The sequence below is a fragment of the Ammospiza caudacuta genome, chromosome 1 (assembly GCF_027887145.1).
Source record: "Ammospiza caudacuta isolate bAmmCau1 chromosome 1, bAmmCau1.pri, whole genome shotgun sequence".
Taxonomy (NCBI): Eukaryota; Metazoa; Chordata; class Aves; order Passeriformes; family Passerellidae; genus Ammospiza; species Ammospiza caudacuta.
This window is the reverse complement of record NC_080593.1, coordinates 128,649,217-128,668,010: the sequence shown is the minus strand read 5'-3', so window position 1 is coordinate 128,668,010 and position 18,794 is coordinate 128,649,217. Positions and strand designations below refer to the sequence as shown.

At 38.6% G+C, this 18,794-nt stretch overlaps 1 protein-coding gene across 3 annotated transcripts in view; it reads left to right on the top strand.

The window, feature by feature from the left end:
* Positions 1–18,794, top strand: part of OXR1 (oxidation resistance 1) — a 259,837-nt gene that overhangs the window by 234,184 nt on the left and 6,859 nt on the right. For 2 of the 3 annotated variants that reach the window (XM_058799965.1, XM_058799972.1), the window contains 3 exons: positions 11,397–11,477; positions 14,740–14,865; positions 16,938–17,090. In XM_058799965.1, coding sequence (XP_058655948.1) covers positions 11,397–11,477; positions 14,740–14,865; positions 16,938–17,090 — 360 coding nt within the window. The remainder of the gene's footprint in view (positions 1–11,396; positions 11,478–14,739; positions 14,866–16,937; positions 17,091–18,794) is intronic. The other variant, XM_058799980.1, reaches the window with a different exon arrangement.

Genomic DNA, 18,794 nt, shown 5'->3' with positions numbered 1-18,794 from the left:
ATGTGGGAATCAGCAGCAAGTTGTAAATAAACTGAGTAATTATGCCCCTTCCTGCCTGTCCTGTTATCCTTCTGGGCTAACCTCTGTCTCTTAAGAGGGATGGAGCATGAGAAATACATGAGAATTTTATTGCTTTCTTTTCTTTTGAGCACATTTTTAAAATCCTTTTGAGAAGCTATAAGAAACATCATTTTTATTCAGAGAGAAGCTTTAAACTTCTAAGCAAATTGTTAGAATTGTTTAAGATAAAATGTTGCATGATGAAAAAGTATTCAGTTATGCAGATTCTGTTTTTCCTTCCCAGAAACAATGTGTTGGCTTGTGTTAGGGAAGAATTTTTTTTTTCTTGAAGGGCAGGGAACAGATGACTGATAAAGTAGGCTGTGGAAGATTTAGTTTTATTACTAACTTTTGCTTTCAGCCTTAAGGGTTTCATTTCCAGCGAAAGTTTGAAATACTTTTGCTGCATGTTCTCCATTCCTTCAAGATTTCCCATGCTTGGCAGAGAAGGGGGTGATGTCTGTAGCTCGTATTATATTTTTATATTGATAATAATTCTCACTTGAAACAGTTTTAAGGGTGTCTGGTTTTTGTTCTTGTTTTAGCCCTCAGTATTAGTTCACTTGTTGTTTGAAAATTAAACCCAACAAAAAAACTCAAGCACATAAATAGACATATGGCTTATTATTGGGATCATACAGCATTTGACTATATATTTAGTCAAATCATTGTTACATATTTGAATTTCCTAAATCCCAGCTTCAATGTTCCAATGATAACAATGTTTTTATTTGCTACCTTAATACTTGGGGTAAGTTAGAACAAATTTGCTTTTAGAGATGCCAGCTCCCATAAAAGGTTTTACTGAAAAGAAAAACATTTTATCCGTCTGAATGTTAGACAGTAGTGCAAGGTGAGGTGTTCCAGTACATAATTTGCAGTAAAATACAAGTTTTGGTTCTGATTTTCTCTGCGTGGATGTCTTGGCTTTTAGATCACAGCCCAACAGCCTGAGTGAGTGATGATTTAATGTTGTTCTGTTGCTGCCCTGGCCTATTTAATAGTTTCCCACAGAACTTGGAGCATGGATGATGTGGAAATTATTTTGGTGGTTGTTGTTTGTTTTGGGGGAGGTTGCAGAGGGAAGGGAGATGTTTCATTTTGGCTGTGGGGTAGAAAGACTGCAAGTGCTACTACAAGGAGATTCTTGCAGGGTTGTCATGCTTTTTAGTATTGCACGTGCCTGTTTAAATAAACATCCTTCCTTAAGGGAAAAAGTAATCATGATTCCAAAAATACTTTCATGCTGGGACTAGCATTTAACCCATGCAACAAATTTAGTTTACAGACAAAAGGATTCATTTTCTTCTTGTAGCTTACAAACTGAAAAGGCTGCAAGGCTAGCAGTTTCCAAATGCTTTAAAACCCCCTTTTTAAAAATACTCTAAATCTTCACTGACCTCTCTTCTAACTGCTTCTGGACGCTCAGAAATTACTTACAGGGTTTATGTAAGGTTGTCAGCAAAAAGAAGACAAACTATTAATTTAATATTGAATGCAAGCACTTTACCATTAGAAATTGTTTATGAGCAATTGCCCTATAACCAAATATTGCAAGCAGTTCTTGGGGATTATTTTTGTGCTCTTCAATATTGTGTATGAGCAATTCAGCTCTGTGTCTTTAAATACTTTGGCCTTTTAACAAACTAGTGCTCTGCAACCACGCTTGAGCACAGGAAGCCTTCCTCCTCGTGTATCGTCATCATTTGCGATACATCCCCTGCTGCACCCTCGCTCATTTGCTGCCTGCCTTGTCAGTCAAATGTGAGCGTCCAGCAAACTCTCCTGTCACGGCGTCGTGGGGCTCTGCCTGTGCCTGGAGCTCACAGCAGGTACAGAGAATGCTTTCAAACAGCCTGCAACCCTGGGTTTTGTTTAATTTCTTTTTTTTAGTCACGTTTTATTTTTAGAAGGGAAATGTCTCGTCTCTGGTATGGGAAGAAGGGAAGAAAGCACCAGCCAGTTAATCGTAAATGCACTCTGGTAATTTTTAGTGTAGTATGTTCATGTCTGTTATTACGGTCTTTAAATGTTGTGGTGCAGAGACAGTTTCTGGAAGTTTAAATTTTGAATATGTAAACAGGATGCTAAGTCACAAATTTTCATTATCTTTGAAATAGAATCTAATTACTGATATTTCATTTGAAGTAGATAATAGGAACTACTTTGAGCATTAAGGAGTTCAGCAGTTTTAAGGTGTTTTTCTCCCCTTTCTTTTCCCTTGGAGTAATGCATTTTTTCACAAAATATGTGCTTTGTGCCTAGGTACCAAGGACAAAAGTTTGCATGGGCATACAATTATAGAAGTGTAAATTTTCTGACTTACCATTACTTACTCAGAAGTCAGTCAACCATATAAAGGTCTGGTAATACGTCTAAATTCATGGACATGAGCCCCCAGTTGTCCCATTCTCACGTTTATAGTGAAGGGGGGGAAGCAAAACCACTGGCTTTGCAGTTTATTAGATATATGAAAGGAACTGGGATTTTTCAGTGTTGTTTTCCCCAAACAGAATTTTTGTAGTACTGTTTAATACGTAGTAGATTCTACAGGAAAAGGTTTTCAGTGAGACCTGCAAAACAACAGCTTGAGGATAGAGAAGTAGTGATCTTGACAATATACTGTGCTTTTACCCTCTGGTAAATTTGGAAGATAGTTTTCATCTGTTTATGACAGGAAAGTTTAATTCTTAAGAATTACATCTACTGGGTTGGGAAGCATACTTCAAGGGTGTTGTTGAGTTGGTTTTGGTTTATTTGTTTTTTTTTTAATTTATTAACATGTTTTTATTCTTTATCTTTTATGTATTGTTTTTATATTTATTTTTACTGAGGATACTTGCAAAATATGAAATTTACTTGTTGTAACAAATGGTTCTATAAAATGTGTGTTCCTAAATAGTAACAGATTTTTGAAGTAATAGTCTCTTTAACTTTCCTCTGTGGTAGTGGAGTAGAAAGGAGATGTAATGCCCAAATGAATTGAAATGTTTTTCTGGCATACCCTGTAGCAGTGTAAAAACTATCTGAAGTTCAGTTTACAAAGACTGTGGTTTTAACATGTATCTAGATACACAGATATATAGATATAACTTGCACAGATATTTTAAAAAGTAATAGTATCCTTTGTTATAATTGTTTCCCTTAGGACCAATACTGCACTTTAGCCAGAGTCTAACTATGTTATAAAAACAATACTTACCAGCTTTTAAGGACTGTTTGAACTAAAGAGGACCCTGTGAGAATAAAGGAGAATAACTTTGCTGTGGGAGAGGTAGAGAAGAGGTTATTTTAACATGTAAAAAGTCAAATTGGAAAAAGTTACAGAAGTACCTACAGATGGGGATATTTTTAAAATGCTGCTATGTCCATAAGACAAGCTCTATTCTTGAAGTTGGGTTTTTTCTTCAATGAATGTTCATAAACCTAATGTGCAAGTGTAATCTTTTTACAGAAAAGAAAGAGTATTGGCATAATTATTTCAGTTATGCAAGACCTGTGGAAAGAATATTAATGAGCCTGGCAGCATATAAAGTGTACAGGTTTCTGACTGCATCTCTCGTTAGTGGTTGTTTTGAATTTGGATGAAGTCTCATCTGACATGAAGTAACAGTTACTGGGCTAAATTAAGTGATACAATAAAACAGAAATGCTAGCTTGAAGCAACTAAGTTGCCCTAGATTATTTACCAGAAAGGCCTTTGTTACTTTCCTGATGATGCTATTAATTTGAGCTGTGCATTTGAAAAGATTTGGTACTTTCCCAGGGTAAGAAATCAAAATTTTGGTGACTTATTGGTGTATTATGCTCCTCCTTAAAAAAAGCTAGTAATGTCAGCTTCCCATGTTTTAGTAAATGTTTGATATTTACTGTGTCTCTTTATTTTGTGGCAATACAAGAGATGCCAATAAGTTTCTAGAATGTCAAAAATGCAGGCAATGGTTCTTCCTGTTAAAGCATTTCAGACAAAAGGCATCACACAATGCAGGGGAACAAAAGGTGGATTGCCATCTTTGGGAATGCTTGTCTGTGCTTTGCACAGCTTGGATAGGCAGTATAGCCAAAGGGGACAAAACCAATGAAAACTGATCTTGGCTTTTATATTCTCAAGTTATTAGCGCGCAAAGAGAATTAAAATGTTGGTTTTAGTAGCTTGAATTGTTTGACACCTGCACAACTTCTGCTATTTTGAGTTATTGCTTAACTTTATTTTGTTAAGCTAATGCCTGTATTTCTTTGACAATTAGGAAGGTATAATAATAGGGCTTGCATGTGAAAGATGAGAATTTAGTACTTCTCTGTAGGTGTCAGAATGCACGGTTGCATCAATTCAGTAATACTACTGAAATATTTTTAAAATCAGTTTTCCATATTAAGTTTTTAGAGTAATTGAGTGAATTTATTATATATTTTTAGTAATAAAAATGCAGAATGAAATCCAGTACTTTCTTATAGAGGTCATTTGGCCCAGAATCTTTGCTTGACAGATATTTGCTGTACCTGTTGTTCTAGTTAATTTGGGGGGTTATGCATCATGTTAGTGCTTTTGCCATGAGTGCATGGTCTCATGCACGCCTCTTGGAGCAAGTCTGGAGGAGGGCCACTGGGTTGATCCAAGGGCTGCGTTTTGGTGTCACCTGGACACCTCTGCTGTGGAGACAGGCTGAGAGAGCTGGGACTGTTCAGCCTGAAGGAGAGAGGGCTCTGGAGAGACCTTATTATGGCACCTTGCAAAGCCTACAGGGGCTCTCTAGTAAGAGGGCTGGAGGGGGACTTTTCCCAAGGGCATGTTGTGATAGGACAAAGGGGAATGGCCTTAATCTGAAGGAGGAAAGGTCTAGATTAGATACTACGAAGAAATTCTTCTCTATGAGGGTGGTGAGGCACCAGATTTCTCAAGAGGATTTGTGGAATTCTCATCCCTGGAAGTGTTCAGTGACAGGCTGCATGGGGCTTTGAGTAACCTGGTACAGTGGAAGGTTCCCTGCCCATGACTGGGGGGGGTTGGAGCTGTATGATCTGTAAGATCTGTTCCAACCTGAACTATGCCATTATTATAGTTCTTCCTTTGAATTATTGGGTGTTGCATTGTTTGCATTTCTAATAATTACGAAATATTAATATTAATAAAATTAATAATCTGATATTTAATAATTATTAAATACCTAAACATAGTTGAGGTAGAATAGCAGAGGAGTTTTTGAAAAGGTTGTTTATAAGTTAAAAGAAAGTAAATGAGTGGTAAAGACTTATATTTTTCTTGTATGGCTTTAAACGTCTGTGAAATCTGAAGTTGGTCCTTAATTGACTTTTTTCTGCTTAAAGCAGGAGACAAATATTTTCATGCTGGGCTGTGATTCAGTTAATTCTAAGCCTGTGTAATGCTTTCTTGTCATACCTGAGAGGGTCTTTGCAGGGCAGTATCAGAGCTGAGATGTAACCTTGCTCAGTCTGCCTTCTCCTGTAATGGCAGCTTATGCTCAAGCACCAGGTGCTGTGGTTTCAGCAGCTGAACCTCTGGTTTCTCTGCTTGCAAATTCTGGAACTCCCTTAAGTAGTTTTGCAAGGGAGCTGGGTTTTACTGATCGTGTTGCTACAGATCTTTTTTTATTAGGCCAAAAAGTGTAAAGTTGTGTGGCCTGCCTCTTTAAGAAAGTAACTTTCTTATATCTAATTCTTAGTTCTTTGCACAAACCTCCTAAACTGTTTAATGTTTCACATGCTAAATTTAGTTATCTTGCTGGCATTATCATATCTCTCATATGAGTGTTTTCTCCCATCTTGAAAAAAATAGCTTTTTATAAAGGTCTACAGGCTTGATGTAACACTTTGTGTGCTTCAGGCTTTGATTGCATTCTTTTCAAGTTCATTTATTCTGGTTATTGCAGATAGTTCAGTTTATCTTCAGTATATGTTAATTACTGGTACAGTTGCTGTGGGCTCAGAGCACTTTGAGGCAGATATTTAACAGGGACAATACTGGTCACAGGGAGAATGCTGCTGTCATGTGACCTACTCAGCATTTCTCTCCCTGCTCTGGAAAACACCCCAGTGTGCACAACAGTTTGAAGAGGGACAGCTTTTAAAATACTGAGAGAGAGAACCATGGTGACAGCCAAACCAGGGAACTGCTGTCATTCTATGGTCCTTCTCTGCATAAAATGCCCAGCTGTCATCCCTTCCCTTCTTTGTCACCAGCAGAGTGACAGGGAGTTGAATTGACTGAATACCACACAAAACAGAAAATTAATAGCTTTGCAGCCACATGCTTTAAAAATTAATCAAATTAAATTAGTCTTAAGGTTTGGGTTTTCTTCAAATGATACCTTACATCTGTTTATCTGGTGCAGTATGACCCATGAATTAAAGCATTTTTATGATGTAATCAAAATATCCCAAATAATCATATTTGGTATGATGGCGCAGAGTGCTTCTTCAATATTGTCTTCTCTCCAGCAGTCTAATATTTATGGAAGGAAACTAAATTTGTCAGAAAAATAAAGTTAGTGTTTTCTCTTAAAATATTCAGAGCAGCGTTCAGTTTGCATAGGCACCTTTTTATTGGAAGGTATTCTAAAGTAACTTTGTAAGTGGCCTAATAAAACTACATTGGGGTTTTTTTCTTCAATTAAATATCCTGAAATATTTTTGAATCACAAGAATTAATGTTCATGAAGTTCAGTTCAGCCAAGTTTACAACTATGTATTAAGATTCAGTATTATGTATTAAGATTCAAAGTGAAATTGTTCAGCTTGTGTTCTTTCTTAATACTTTTTATTTCATGTTCTGAGTTGGTAACAAGGTTATAGATAACCTACGTTTCAGAGCTGTTTATGCCGTTAAGTTTTATCTGTTCTTACTTCCAGAAGCACCGTCCAGCTCTGATAAGACCCTCCCATTCTTGTTGGAGACAGTTTCAGCTACTTGTTAGCTCTGAACGTTGAGCCGTGTTTGTTTTGAGGGCAGCAATGAAAGCTGCTCCCTGTTAGCAAACAGGCATGGGGGGGCAGCGGGGGGGTGTCACTTGTGGCTTTGTTAAACTGAGGAAACCCTCGCTGGTGTAAAAAGCTTTTTTTACATCTGCCAGTTAGCAGGATGATATGACCAGGGGCTGAAGGGGTTGATCAAACATTAAAAAAGTTTAACTGCACTTTCATGTGTGTTGTTGAAGGACAAGAAATGTTCCATATTTGGAATTTTGTCTTCGGTTTCATTCGCTGCAAGTGGCAAGCGTAGCTTGTCAAGTTAGGTACTTTTGAGGTATTTTCAGAAAAACAAAGTTTAGAAACATGAATTTCTCCAGAAGGAGAATCCTGGGCTTATTGATTGTTTAAATCATTAGTATGCAAACCCTCAACTTATTGCATTAAATATTAAAACTGCTGGGTGTTTTGCTAAGTGGTTAACTCACATATACATAGTGTGGAGAGGTTAAAAAGGTTAAAGAGTCATGCTACGAGTCATACAATTCGTCTTGTATTTTTTCACCAATGCTGCCAATAGAGATACAGCAGGTAGTATTAGATCTCTAAGGATATATTCCATGTCTTTTCAAACTTGGAATCACAGAATCACAAAGTAATCTGAGTTGAAAAGGACCCACAAAGATTATCCACCCCAACTCCTGACCCTGCACATCACTATCCCCAAAATTCACACCACGTGCCCAAGAGCGCTGTCCAAACACATCTTGAACTCTATCAGGCTGGTGCTGTGACCAGTTCCCTGAGGAACCTGTTCCAGTGCCCAGCCACCTTCTGATATCTACCTTTTTCCAAACTGATGTCCTGATACAGCTTCAGGACATTCCCTTGGGTCCTGTCGCTGCTACCACAGAGCAGGGATCTGTGCCTGCCCCTCTTCTTCCCCTCATGGGGAAGTTGTAACTGCAGCAAGGTCTCCTGGCTGAACAGACCAAGTGACCTCAGCCTCTCTTCATAGAGTTTCCCCTCAAGGCCTTTCATCATCTTTGTTGACCTCCTTTGGACACTCTCTGATAGTTTTCTATTTGTCTTTTCTTGTTGCACCCAAAACTGCCCCCAGCACTCGAGGTGAGGCTGCCCAGAGCAGAACAGGACAATCCCCTCCCTTGCCTGGCTGGTGATGCTGTGCCTGGTGCCCCCAGGACACTCTTGGCCCTCCTGGCTGCCAGGGCACTGCTGGCTCATGTTCATCTTGCCATTGACCAGGACCCCAAGTCCCTTTCCCATGGCATAGATTTCCAGCATCTCATTCCCCAGTCTGTACATACATCCAGGGTTGCTGCATCCCGGGAGTAGAATTCAGCACTGTCCCTTGTTGAACTGCATGTGGTTGGTGATTGCCCAGTCCTTTGATTTGCTGAGGTCTCTCTGTAGGGCATCCATCTCTTTAAGGGAGTCAGCAGCTCTTCCCAGTGCTGTATCATCTGCAACAGACAGTTTCAGAGCCCTTTTTGCCCTGAAGTGCACTAACAATTCAGGTTACATGTTACTTGTTTTGCTCTATTGTGACCAGTGCCCAGATTACCCATAAGAGTTCAGCTGTTTTTCTCTTCTCCCACATTCTTTTTAAAGCAGAAAAACTAGAGAGAGAGCGAAGTGCCCTTCAGGAACATTTGCCGATCCTCAAAAATTAGCCTTGATTATCCAGGAAACTGGATGCTGAGATGGCATAGTAAAGAGAGCATAGTAAATAAAGCACATAGCAAAGTCATATAGGTAGACCTTAAACTAATTATTTTAATGGAAGAGTTTTATCACAAAGGAGTATTTTGTACTGAAAACTACAGTCCAGTGTGATTAATATGGATCTGCATCTACATCCTATTAATGAAATGTCTTGCTTTCTAGGTATTCCTCATATGGTATGAAAGACTACATTCTGTGTTCAAAGTAGAATGAGGTAGAAGTAGGTCCTGGAATGATAGGAAGACAGCTGATGAGGGGCAGGGAGTGGGGCAGGAGACAGAAGAAAACACTGGTTTATTTAGCTTGGTGAAGTAGACTAGAAGATTATAGGACTACAAGGAAGAAACACGAGGAAATCTTGACGGAAGAGGAAATAGCATAAGCAGTTTCTTAATTAAACAAGGTTATAAGGAACAATAAACTTCTAATGTTACTACTAACATTTCAAAGCAGTGCTCTTGAGCCTGGCAGCAACAAAATGCTGTCTGTTTGCAAGATATATCTCAATCCCTGAATGAAGTTGAAGGCAGTTGCTAGTAAGCTTAGACATATGTGACTTTAAGATCCTGTAGCTCATTTGATCAAGAAGTATGTAGTTTTATTCTGCAAAGCAAGAATAAAGCATGTTGGCCTAAACCACAGGCATTTTATAGAAGGCCAGGTGCTGCATCTGAGAGGTTGAAGTATCTTAACATAATAATTTGAAGCCTAGCTCAGAGTGCATAAACTTGAGACAGTGTCTCATGGTTTATTTGCAGAACTTAGTATGAACTGCATACTTAGTATGGACTCTATACTTAAAATAAGCTCTGGGTTTGAGAGTGTGGGTTCTTTTCCTTTAATTTTCCAGTGGCTAGTTTGACATTCTGTGCCATGCTATTTATGATGTTTGTCATTGCATACCAGTGGTCTGCCATTATGCAGGTTTTTGTTCTCAAAACAAATGGAATGTGACAGTGTGCAACAGATTCAGCATGCCAAGAAGCTATTGTATTGTACACACATGAATAGGTATTCATGTTTCTCTCAAGCAAGAAAAATAAGGCATCTCCATGGCATATGAAAAGGTCGATCTCTGAGTTAAAAAGCTGAGAAGCAATTCACAGATGCAAGATGATGACAAGTATGCATTTGAGAGATTGAAGGCGAGATGGCAGTGTCCATAAAACTGTCTACATTTCCACTATGTGAAACAACAACTGTATAATGGTGTCAGAGATTTTGAGAATTTTTTTCTCAAGAATCTCCTTGAGTAACCACACATTTACAGCCAAATGTAAGTTACCGATTACCTCACACATGGTAGGGTGTAGCTTAAAGAAGCAGTAAGGCTAAAGGGTTCTCACATTACTGCTTTCAGGGTTATGTTCATAAGTTGCTGGTGTAAACAGTGTAAATTTGCAATGAAGTGTCAGAGCAAATAAAAGGATAAAACTACACTGTCACATGTTTGAGTGGAATATTGCTAAAGCTTTACATATAGCTATTTGACTCTGAGAATGCACAAGCCAGTACAATTTACAACAATACTTGTTATCTGTTTTGAGATAGTAGAAAAATAATGGAGATAAATTGAGTGCTAGTAATGACAGATTATTCACTACTAAAGCTGGATGTCACAAGTATTCCTTTTTCCTTGCCTTGCAGTTGCATGGGGTAGAGTGAACCATCGCTGCTCAAGAGCCAGTCATGCATGACTGTGGGCTCTGTACTCAGGACAGTGGCGAGTATCTGGCCAAACTCCTTGTAGTAGGGACAGGTAGATGGGGAGCTGCTGGACTTGTGGTTGTCTTCCTTTGCACTGTGGTAGGCTCTAGAAGTTTTTAATATGCTCTTACTACATGGGACATCCATTTAATCTCTTCACCAGCTGTTTAAAGATGCTTTCATACCAATGATGATTTTGAGTTGTTCTCAAAATCACATTATTTGCTCTAGTTACATCAAAATTACTGTTGTAGTCCTTTAGCCAGCTTGTTGCACCTGAGCAGCATGTTCTAGAGCTTTCTGACTAAAGACTTTCTGGCTGTACACCTCCTGCCAAAGTGGAGATGCCATTTGAAGTGAATGTGTTGACAGATGAGCAACTCCGGAAGCTTTGGAGGGGAATAGAAAGTCCAGGATAAAGAAATTGTCGGGTGGTATTGGGATGTTATTAAACTGTATTCTTGCTACCTTGTCTTTATCTTCACTGGTAGACACAAGAGTTAGAGCTTACTGAGGAGCCTGAGATTTGCTTCTAGTCTTCTTCTAGGAAAGCAAACCAGGTTCACAAGGTTCATTAATCTGAGTGTAAAGAATGTTTGAGAGGACCTTGGACTGAAGAGTTTGGGTTAAGGCATGTAACTCAGATTGACTTTCATTTAGCATCCTGATACTGGAAACTTTATGTACTCAATCAGTTCTTTATTCATCCTAGATCAGTGAGATATCTGACTGCTAGTGCCCTTAGTTTTTATTTTGTAATCTTGCTGTGTTTACTCATATGTCTAAAATCACCTACATGTGCATTGTCCTTGCGGAAACAAACATCTTTTGGCCCTTCTTGTTTGTTTGTTGTCATTGCACATTTTCCCTTCATTACTCTCCTCCAGTTTTTTCTTTCATACCTTTTTACTTTTCTTCAACTGTCAGTGGAATTATTGTCTTCCTGTCTCCATATTCAGGTAGTGTCAGTGGCTGAGTATCACCGCAGGATCGATGCTCTAAATAGCGAAGAACTGCGCACACTCTGCAGACGTCTCCAGGTGCCCTCTTCAGTAGTTTAAACCCCATCTCCAGATACTAAAACATCTTTCTTTGTAGTGTCTTGGATCAGGGCAATTCCTGCACTCAGTGGGTTTGTCTTGTCTACAGCACTACAAGGATCCAGCAGAAAATTCCTTTGTTTTTGATGTATTTAATTGTGCAATTCTATGATGGAATCAGTAATTTTATGATGGAATTACTACTTCCACCTTTTTCACACAGGAATTTTCTGTTAGAATTCGAAAATTTGTTTTCAGTGCTACTTGACTTGCAGTGTTGTGTTTTAACTTCTACTTTAGACTGGTGTGTTGTGTTAGAAGCTTCCCTAAAAAGAATGCAAAACAGGTGAAGAATCAAAACCTTGTTGCATGGGTGCTTAATTTTATATAGGAATCTTTCATCAAGAATCTCACAGTATACGGCAAGTATGAAGCTTCACAACTTCTGTGAAATAGGTAAGTATTTTTCCCATTATAAAAGCAGGTAACTGAGGCAGTTCAACATGGCAAAGGTCATACACATACACACAACCACTACTTCGAAATCACTTTGGATTTTTGAAGGTCTGTGGCTATGGATTGAAACTGGTAGTTGCATTCTCTTTAGGTGTTCCATAGTTTTTTGAGAGTTATAAAATTGTTAGCTGCTGTGCACATTATACATGCCTTACTGATGGAAAGCATAGCTTAGATTTCCTTAGAAGCATTGAGTATTTTGTTTTTCTCTAGTACTTGGCTGCTGAAAATGTAAAATTTTTCTTCTGTATTTTTTTCTTTGATCTTGGCTTTTTTTACATATTAGTAAGCAAACATTTTCTTAGCTCTGATATTTGTGTTTGTTTAATAATCCAAAATTAATTGCTTTAAAATGTTTTGTAAGTAGTACAGTTACATAGATCAATAATGAGCATGAACCTTGAATCCAAAAGCTGCACTGTTAGAGGAAAATCAAAAATCTTGCAAAAAAAAAAATTATTCTCACTTGAGAACAGAACTATTCTGGATTTGGCCAGTGGTGGTGGAGAATCCCTGTATTAATGTTGTGCAACTGTAGGAGCTCTTTCCAAATACCTTTCACCTGATATCTCCAGACTCATGGTTTAGGCTGACTAGAAAAATCTGATGTGATGGGCTGTAGCCTATAAACTCTGCTCTCAGGCCATTTGAGAATCATGCTCTCAAATGTGGTGTATCCTGTGTGACATTTATCAATCATGGAAGCCCCTGAAATCTGACTATAGCTCAGTCTGCTCTGTCCAACTTTGGTAGGAAATAAATCTACAAATGTTGAAGTTAGAGTGCTTTCTCCCAGATTCTTTTGAACAGGCACTCTTTGGCTGCTTCTACAAAGCAGTGTTCTTCCTAGAAGGAAACTGCTTTACTTTAATGATAATAAAAAAGGAAAAAAAAAATCCATCAAAAAAATACACCAATCACCAAAAACTCTTAACCAAAAAACTGTTTGCCACACCACTTGAATCTAAATTATTCATGTTTTGCATGGTGTTCTTTAATGAAAATTAAAGAATGACAAGGGGAAAAAAGCTCTCTGCTCTACAGTTGGACAATGCTGAACTTCTTGGGAGCTGAAGCAGTAATATGATGAATGATAGGCATTTAAAGTGAAAAATACTTGGAATATGAAATAACATTTTTGAGATAGCCCTCTATAAAGCAGCATGCAGATCATCTTTTTGTATGTGTACTGTCATGGATAACTGCATTTTTTGTTGTGATATGGAAATTACTTCGTAGTCTATGTTGGAAATTCTTGTTACTTTCCATTGAAAGAAGGAAAGCTTCAGCTTTTTTCTTGCTTGATACTCAGTTTAAGCACAACTTTTCTCGTGTTTGGAATTAATACTGTAATTGAGTTACTGTATTAATATACTTTGATGCATTGACTTTATAGGCTGATTTTTAAATAACAAGGGTTTGTGATAAGAACTTTTTTTGTAATTTTGAGGGAGATTAAAGGGGTGTCCTTTTTTTTGGCTCAGGTGGCTCTATTTGTTTAAATATTCCTATCTGTATTTCAGAGTTTTCTTTGATTTGCCTTTTTTAATTAACTAAGGAAGTTCACAAAAAGCTAGCAAAGTTTACCACTGTGATACTGTGAAATATTGCAGTCGTGTCCTGTATGTTTAAAGTATGAGGGATGTGACAAACTGGATTTGGCACGTATTTTCTTGAAATTTTCAGGATTCAGGATTTAATTTGGATAGTCTGGCTTTCAGTGAAACCTGGTTTAGGCCAATAAATTTTTCAGATGCACTTAATCTTAAGATTTCTTTTTTTCTCTCAACATTTTAGTAAGTCTTGCTGCAGTGACTTATCTTACTAACTTCCTCACTTTGTCCTACTCCTCTGTCAAATTGCACTGTTCCTAGAAAGTTTTAAATATCCCTGCAGCTGAATTTATAGGTGGAAATCTGTTTGGATCACAGCTATTCTAGTTGTTGAGACATGGCACTTGAACTTGGAAGCGCCAGTGTGTTGACGGGAGTAAGAAGCCGTTGTGAGCTATGCCTGATGAGGAATTTTGTGGCCTCTGCCATCTCCACTCAGTAGGGTAGATATGTAGGTCAGGTATTTTAAATTACTGCAGGACCCTGGATAGTGTGTCTTTGCCAGACCTCAGTGCTCACTAAGCAACTTAAGTATTATTGCTGCTTTCCCACCCCACCATCTCAATTCTTTCTTCTTTGATTCCCATAAGTACTCCAGCAGATCATCTTATGGAGCAGCACTATTCCTAAGGCTCCATTCAAATGGTTTGCTCAAAATATATGGCAGTAGTCTTCCCAGAGTCTACTGCATATCTGAAAAATTTAAGTACTCTAAAAGAGTAGTGAGTCAGAAGCTACTAAGGAATGTCCATGCTGAAGTTTTAATTCCTTTCCTTTCTGTTCTTTTTTTAATTACACTTAGAATGCTATGTCAGTATTAAAATGCCAGAACTTTTGAAGGTATAATCTGAAAAGCATTTGAAGCTCTTCAGCTGTGTATGAGAACTGTTTGTTGTTTTAGCATAAAACTGTAGCTTTCTTCTCAGTAGGCGTCCATGTAAGTTATTGTAATATAGTTGTGTACCAGTTTGCTACTGGGAACATTGAAAATCTCAATCAGATAAAATCTGTTGGATTTCTAAACTTTGGAATGACTTGCATAATTGATAACTGCATGATTTTAAACCTGTGAGGTTTTATCTTGTCTGCTAGTAGGATGGCATATACTTATTTTCTTGCTATTCTTTTTGTAGATAACAACAAGAGAAGATACCAATTCACAACAGGCAACAAGTATCAAAACAGACCTGGAGCCTGAAGCATTCCGGCCAAATCTTAGTGATCCAAGTGAATTACTACAGCCAGAACAAATTGAAAAGGTATGGACTTAGATATATCATTTTTTACTCTTGCACATTAATGCTATAACTGTAGTATAAAACACACCAGTAAGAAGACCTTGTGTGATATTAAATAGAAGAAAATAAGCTGTGTATTAGAAAAGGCGGCTAAGACCACTGAGTCCAGCTGTTACCTCAGCATTGCCGAGTCCACCACTAAACCCTTTCCCTAAGTGCCATGGCTTACACCTCCTTTAAATATTTCAACAGAGATGGTAACTCAGCCACTTCCCTAGGTACCCTGTTCCAATGCTTGACAGCCCTTTCACTGAAGAACTTTTGCTCAATATCCAATCCTGGCTTCCAGTGGCTCAACTTGAGGATTTTTTTCTCCTGTCCTGTTTTGGGAGAAAAGACTGACTGTTACAACCTACTTCTCAGGTAGTTGCAGAGAGTGATGGAGGTTCCTTTTGAGCCTCCTTTTCCCCAGGCTTAACAATTCCAGCTCCCTCAGTTCTCTCCAGACCCTTCACCAGCTTTGGACACACACCAGCATTTCAATGTTTTTCTTCTAGTGAGGGGCCCAGAACAGCACACTGTACTCAAGGTGTGGCCTCACCAGTGCTCAGTTGAGGGGGGCAAGTCATGATTCCATTCTTGGCCTCCTGCTGTTTCATGCACAGCTGTCTGCCAAGCAGCACCTTTAGGTGCTTTTCCTCTTTCCAGCTGCTCTTCTCCCAGCCTGTAGTGCTGCAGGGACTTTTGCAGGACCTGGCACTTAGCCTTATTGAACCTCATTCTGTTGGCCGTGGCCCATCAGTCCAGCCTGTCCAGATCCATCTGCAGAGCCCACGTACCCTTCCAGCAGATTGACACTTTTGCCCAGCTTGCTGCAGTCTGCAAACACATGGATGCACTTCATCCCCTCATCCAGTTCATTAGTAAAGACATTAAACAGGACTGGCCCCAGTACTGAGCCCTGGGGAACACCACAAGTGACTGGCCACAAAGTGAATTGAATTCCATTCACTACCACTCTCAGGGCCTGATCATCCAGCCAGTCTTTTACCCAGCAAACAGTGCAGTTGTCCAAGCCATGAGCAGCCAGTTTCTCCAGGAGAGTGCTGTGGAAGTGCTGTCAAAGGGTTTACTGAAGTCCAGATGGACAATATTCACAGCCTCATCCAGCAAGCAGGTCACCTTGTCATAGAGGAAAATCACATTTGCCAAGTCCTAAGTTCTTATGAAGCCACCCTGGCTGGGTCTGATCCCCCAGTTTTCCTGAATGTGCTGTGTGATGGCACTCAAGGTGACCTTCCCAGGCCCTGAGGACAGACTGACAGGTCTGTACTGCCTGGGGTCCTTCCTACAGCCCATCTTCTAAATGGACATACGTTTGCTAACCAGGACATCCCCACTTATCCTGGAATACTGGTAATTGGTGGGAAGTGGCTCAGTGAGCATATCTGCCAGCTCTGTCCATTTCCTGGGGTGGACCCCATCTGGCACCATAGACATGCCTGTGTCTAAGTGTTGAAGCAGAGCACGATTCATAGCTAAAATACTGTTTTTTTTAAATCCTAACTTTGAATACGCCATGTCTTCAGAGAGACTCTTGTCTGTCTTTGCCCTACTTCCATTCTTTCTTGAAAACATCAGTGAAAACACAGCTGTTCTTGCTATCCAGTCCAAAGTGATTTCATTACAAAAGTGTTAATTGAAGTTTTGGATTAAAAAGCAGAAGAACAGGGCAACAAGCAGCATTTACCCTTCAGCTTGTTACCTGCTGACTTGAATGATCTACTTACTCAATATTAAGATATTGGTGGGACATGTAATATTGTTATGCAAGAATAATTACATGGATAACAAACACATGTTCTTTAGTTGATAAATCATTCTTCTGCAGGTCACTAGTAGAGGTAGGAAAAGAAACCTGCTTGAGTGACCAAAAGTAGAAAATACACATGGGAAACTTCAGGTTTAGTTCTTAGCTTTTAAGGCCATGTAAAAATGGTTGAGCAGAATGTAATCTGCTTTCATTTACGCGTAATACATTCTTAAATATAAAACATATATTAAATAAAGGGTTGTCATTTTCTTGTTAATAGCTCACAAAGTCTCTTCCACCACGGACTATTGGCTATCCATGGACTCTTGTCTACAGTACTGCAAAGCATGGCATGAGCTTGAAGACCTTGTATCGGACAATGATGGGGTTAGACACACCTGTGCTGTTGGTTATCAAAGACAGTGATGGACAGGTAGGAAAATACTTGTGTGGCAATAGGGGACCCAACAAGAAAAATATTTGAGAAGTATAAAGGAATAGCTTATGCTTCAATCCATCATGGGAGATAAAATTATGTGTATTAAGCAAGTTAAAATATTGTGCATCAAGCAAATTTTCTCCTTAGAAATGTGTTTTACTCTTAAGCAGTCCTCTAACATACTACATGTCTAGGAAATACTTTAGTTATATAAGTTAGCTGTTGTAATGCAAGAGTCTGGTAATATCCAATTAATAAATTTAATTTTAATTTTTTTAATGCACTTAACGTATTAGAAATACACTCTCTAAAACTTTCTGATGCTGGAAGGTCTTGTTGGAATGCTGTTAGCTGTGGCCGGTGTTTTTTGGTATATTCTGTGGCTGCAGCTAACATCTTTTAAGAGCTGTACTACCTTTGTTACATTATTAACTTGTTCTTTGAGTCTTTGTAGTTGTGCTCTGTTTTCTTTTGACTGGGTTATGAACTTCAGGAAGTGGCTCACATCTCATCATTTGAATAGCAAACATCCTCTCTTGAATAATCTCGTGACAAGCGAACACTGCAGGCAGTATGAAACTTCTTGATTCTTTTTCTGCGACTTCTGTGTTTGCTTGTGGAAGCACGTTACTGCTGTCATGAAAAATTGACAGAACCTCTATAAAATCTGTAGCATTCAGTTCACTTACGTCTCCCAGTTTGGTAACCACAGTTTTTATTCTCAGGAAGCATAGTTTCATTCAGGGGATATGAAAACAGTAAATGAAGGGTACCTTTTCTTATTCAAGTCACAACCTGATTTTTTCATTGTTTCCCACCCCAGGAGTCCCTTAAAAAGAAAAATCCCTTCTAACTCTCTACTAGTTGTGGACTCTTTCCCAGAAGTTCTGTAAAAATATTTTCTTCATTTACCTTTTGATCTTGAAGACAAAAACAATTGAATAGACCTGAGATGTCTCAGCAGACTCATCAGTCTCATAAATATACTTTGATGACTTCTCTAATTCACTTATTAGCTTCTCAGGATAAATTAGTAAGATATACCTGCTTCCTAGTACCTGATCTGTCCCAGAAAAAAATGTCCTTTTTCTGGTGGGGCTGTCTTGCCACCACTATGTAGTATTGTCTGTTGCTGAAGGAATTCATGTCACTTTCTGTGTATGACCATCTTGGCTTGAATGTTCAGAAAGTGTCATGGTTGCCCTGTCAAAACATGGAGTTCATAGTTCATTTTTTTTTGTTTGTGAAACAAACCTTGCTGAATTTCAGCTTACAGCCTTATACCTAGGAATATGTATGAAAGCATGCCTTAGAATTCTGAATCAAGTAGTCACTGAACTCCACATGAGAGTGGGGGAAATCCATGTCTATTCAGTGAGCAGCATATGCAGAAGGAGTGGTTCAGAAAAGTTTTACATGCTCATTCAGCCCTTCACCAGTGTAGTGGGAGTGGTGGTTTTCAGTAGCTCTGTCTCGTGTTATTAATTTAAAATGTCTGCATTTGACAGCAGAAAATTAATTTGCACTATTTTTCTGTTCAAAACATATGGAAATTAGGCACAGGGCCTTTCTCCTCTTCATGCAAGGGTCTACAATCATGAAACATCAGACAATACTAACTAACTATGGTCTTTGATAATTAGTGTGGGTAATTAATTTTATTTGTGGAGCTATTTATTTTTTTTTTGAAAGAGGTTA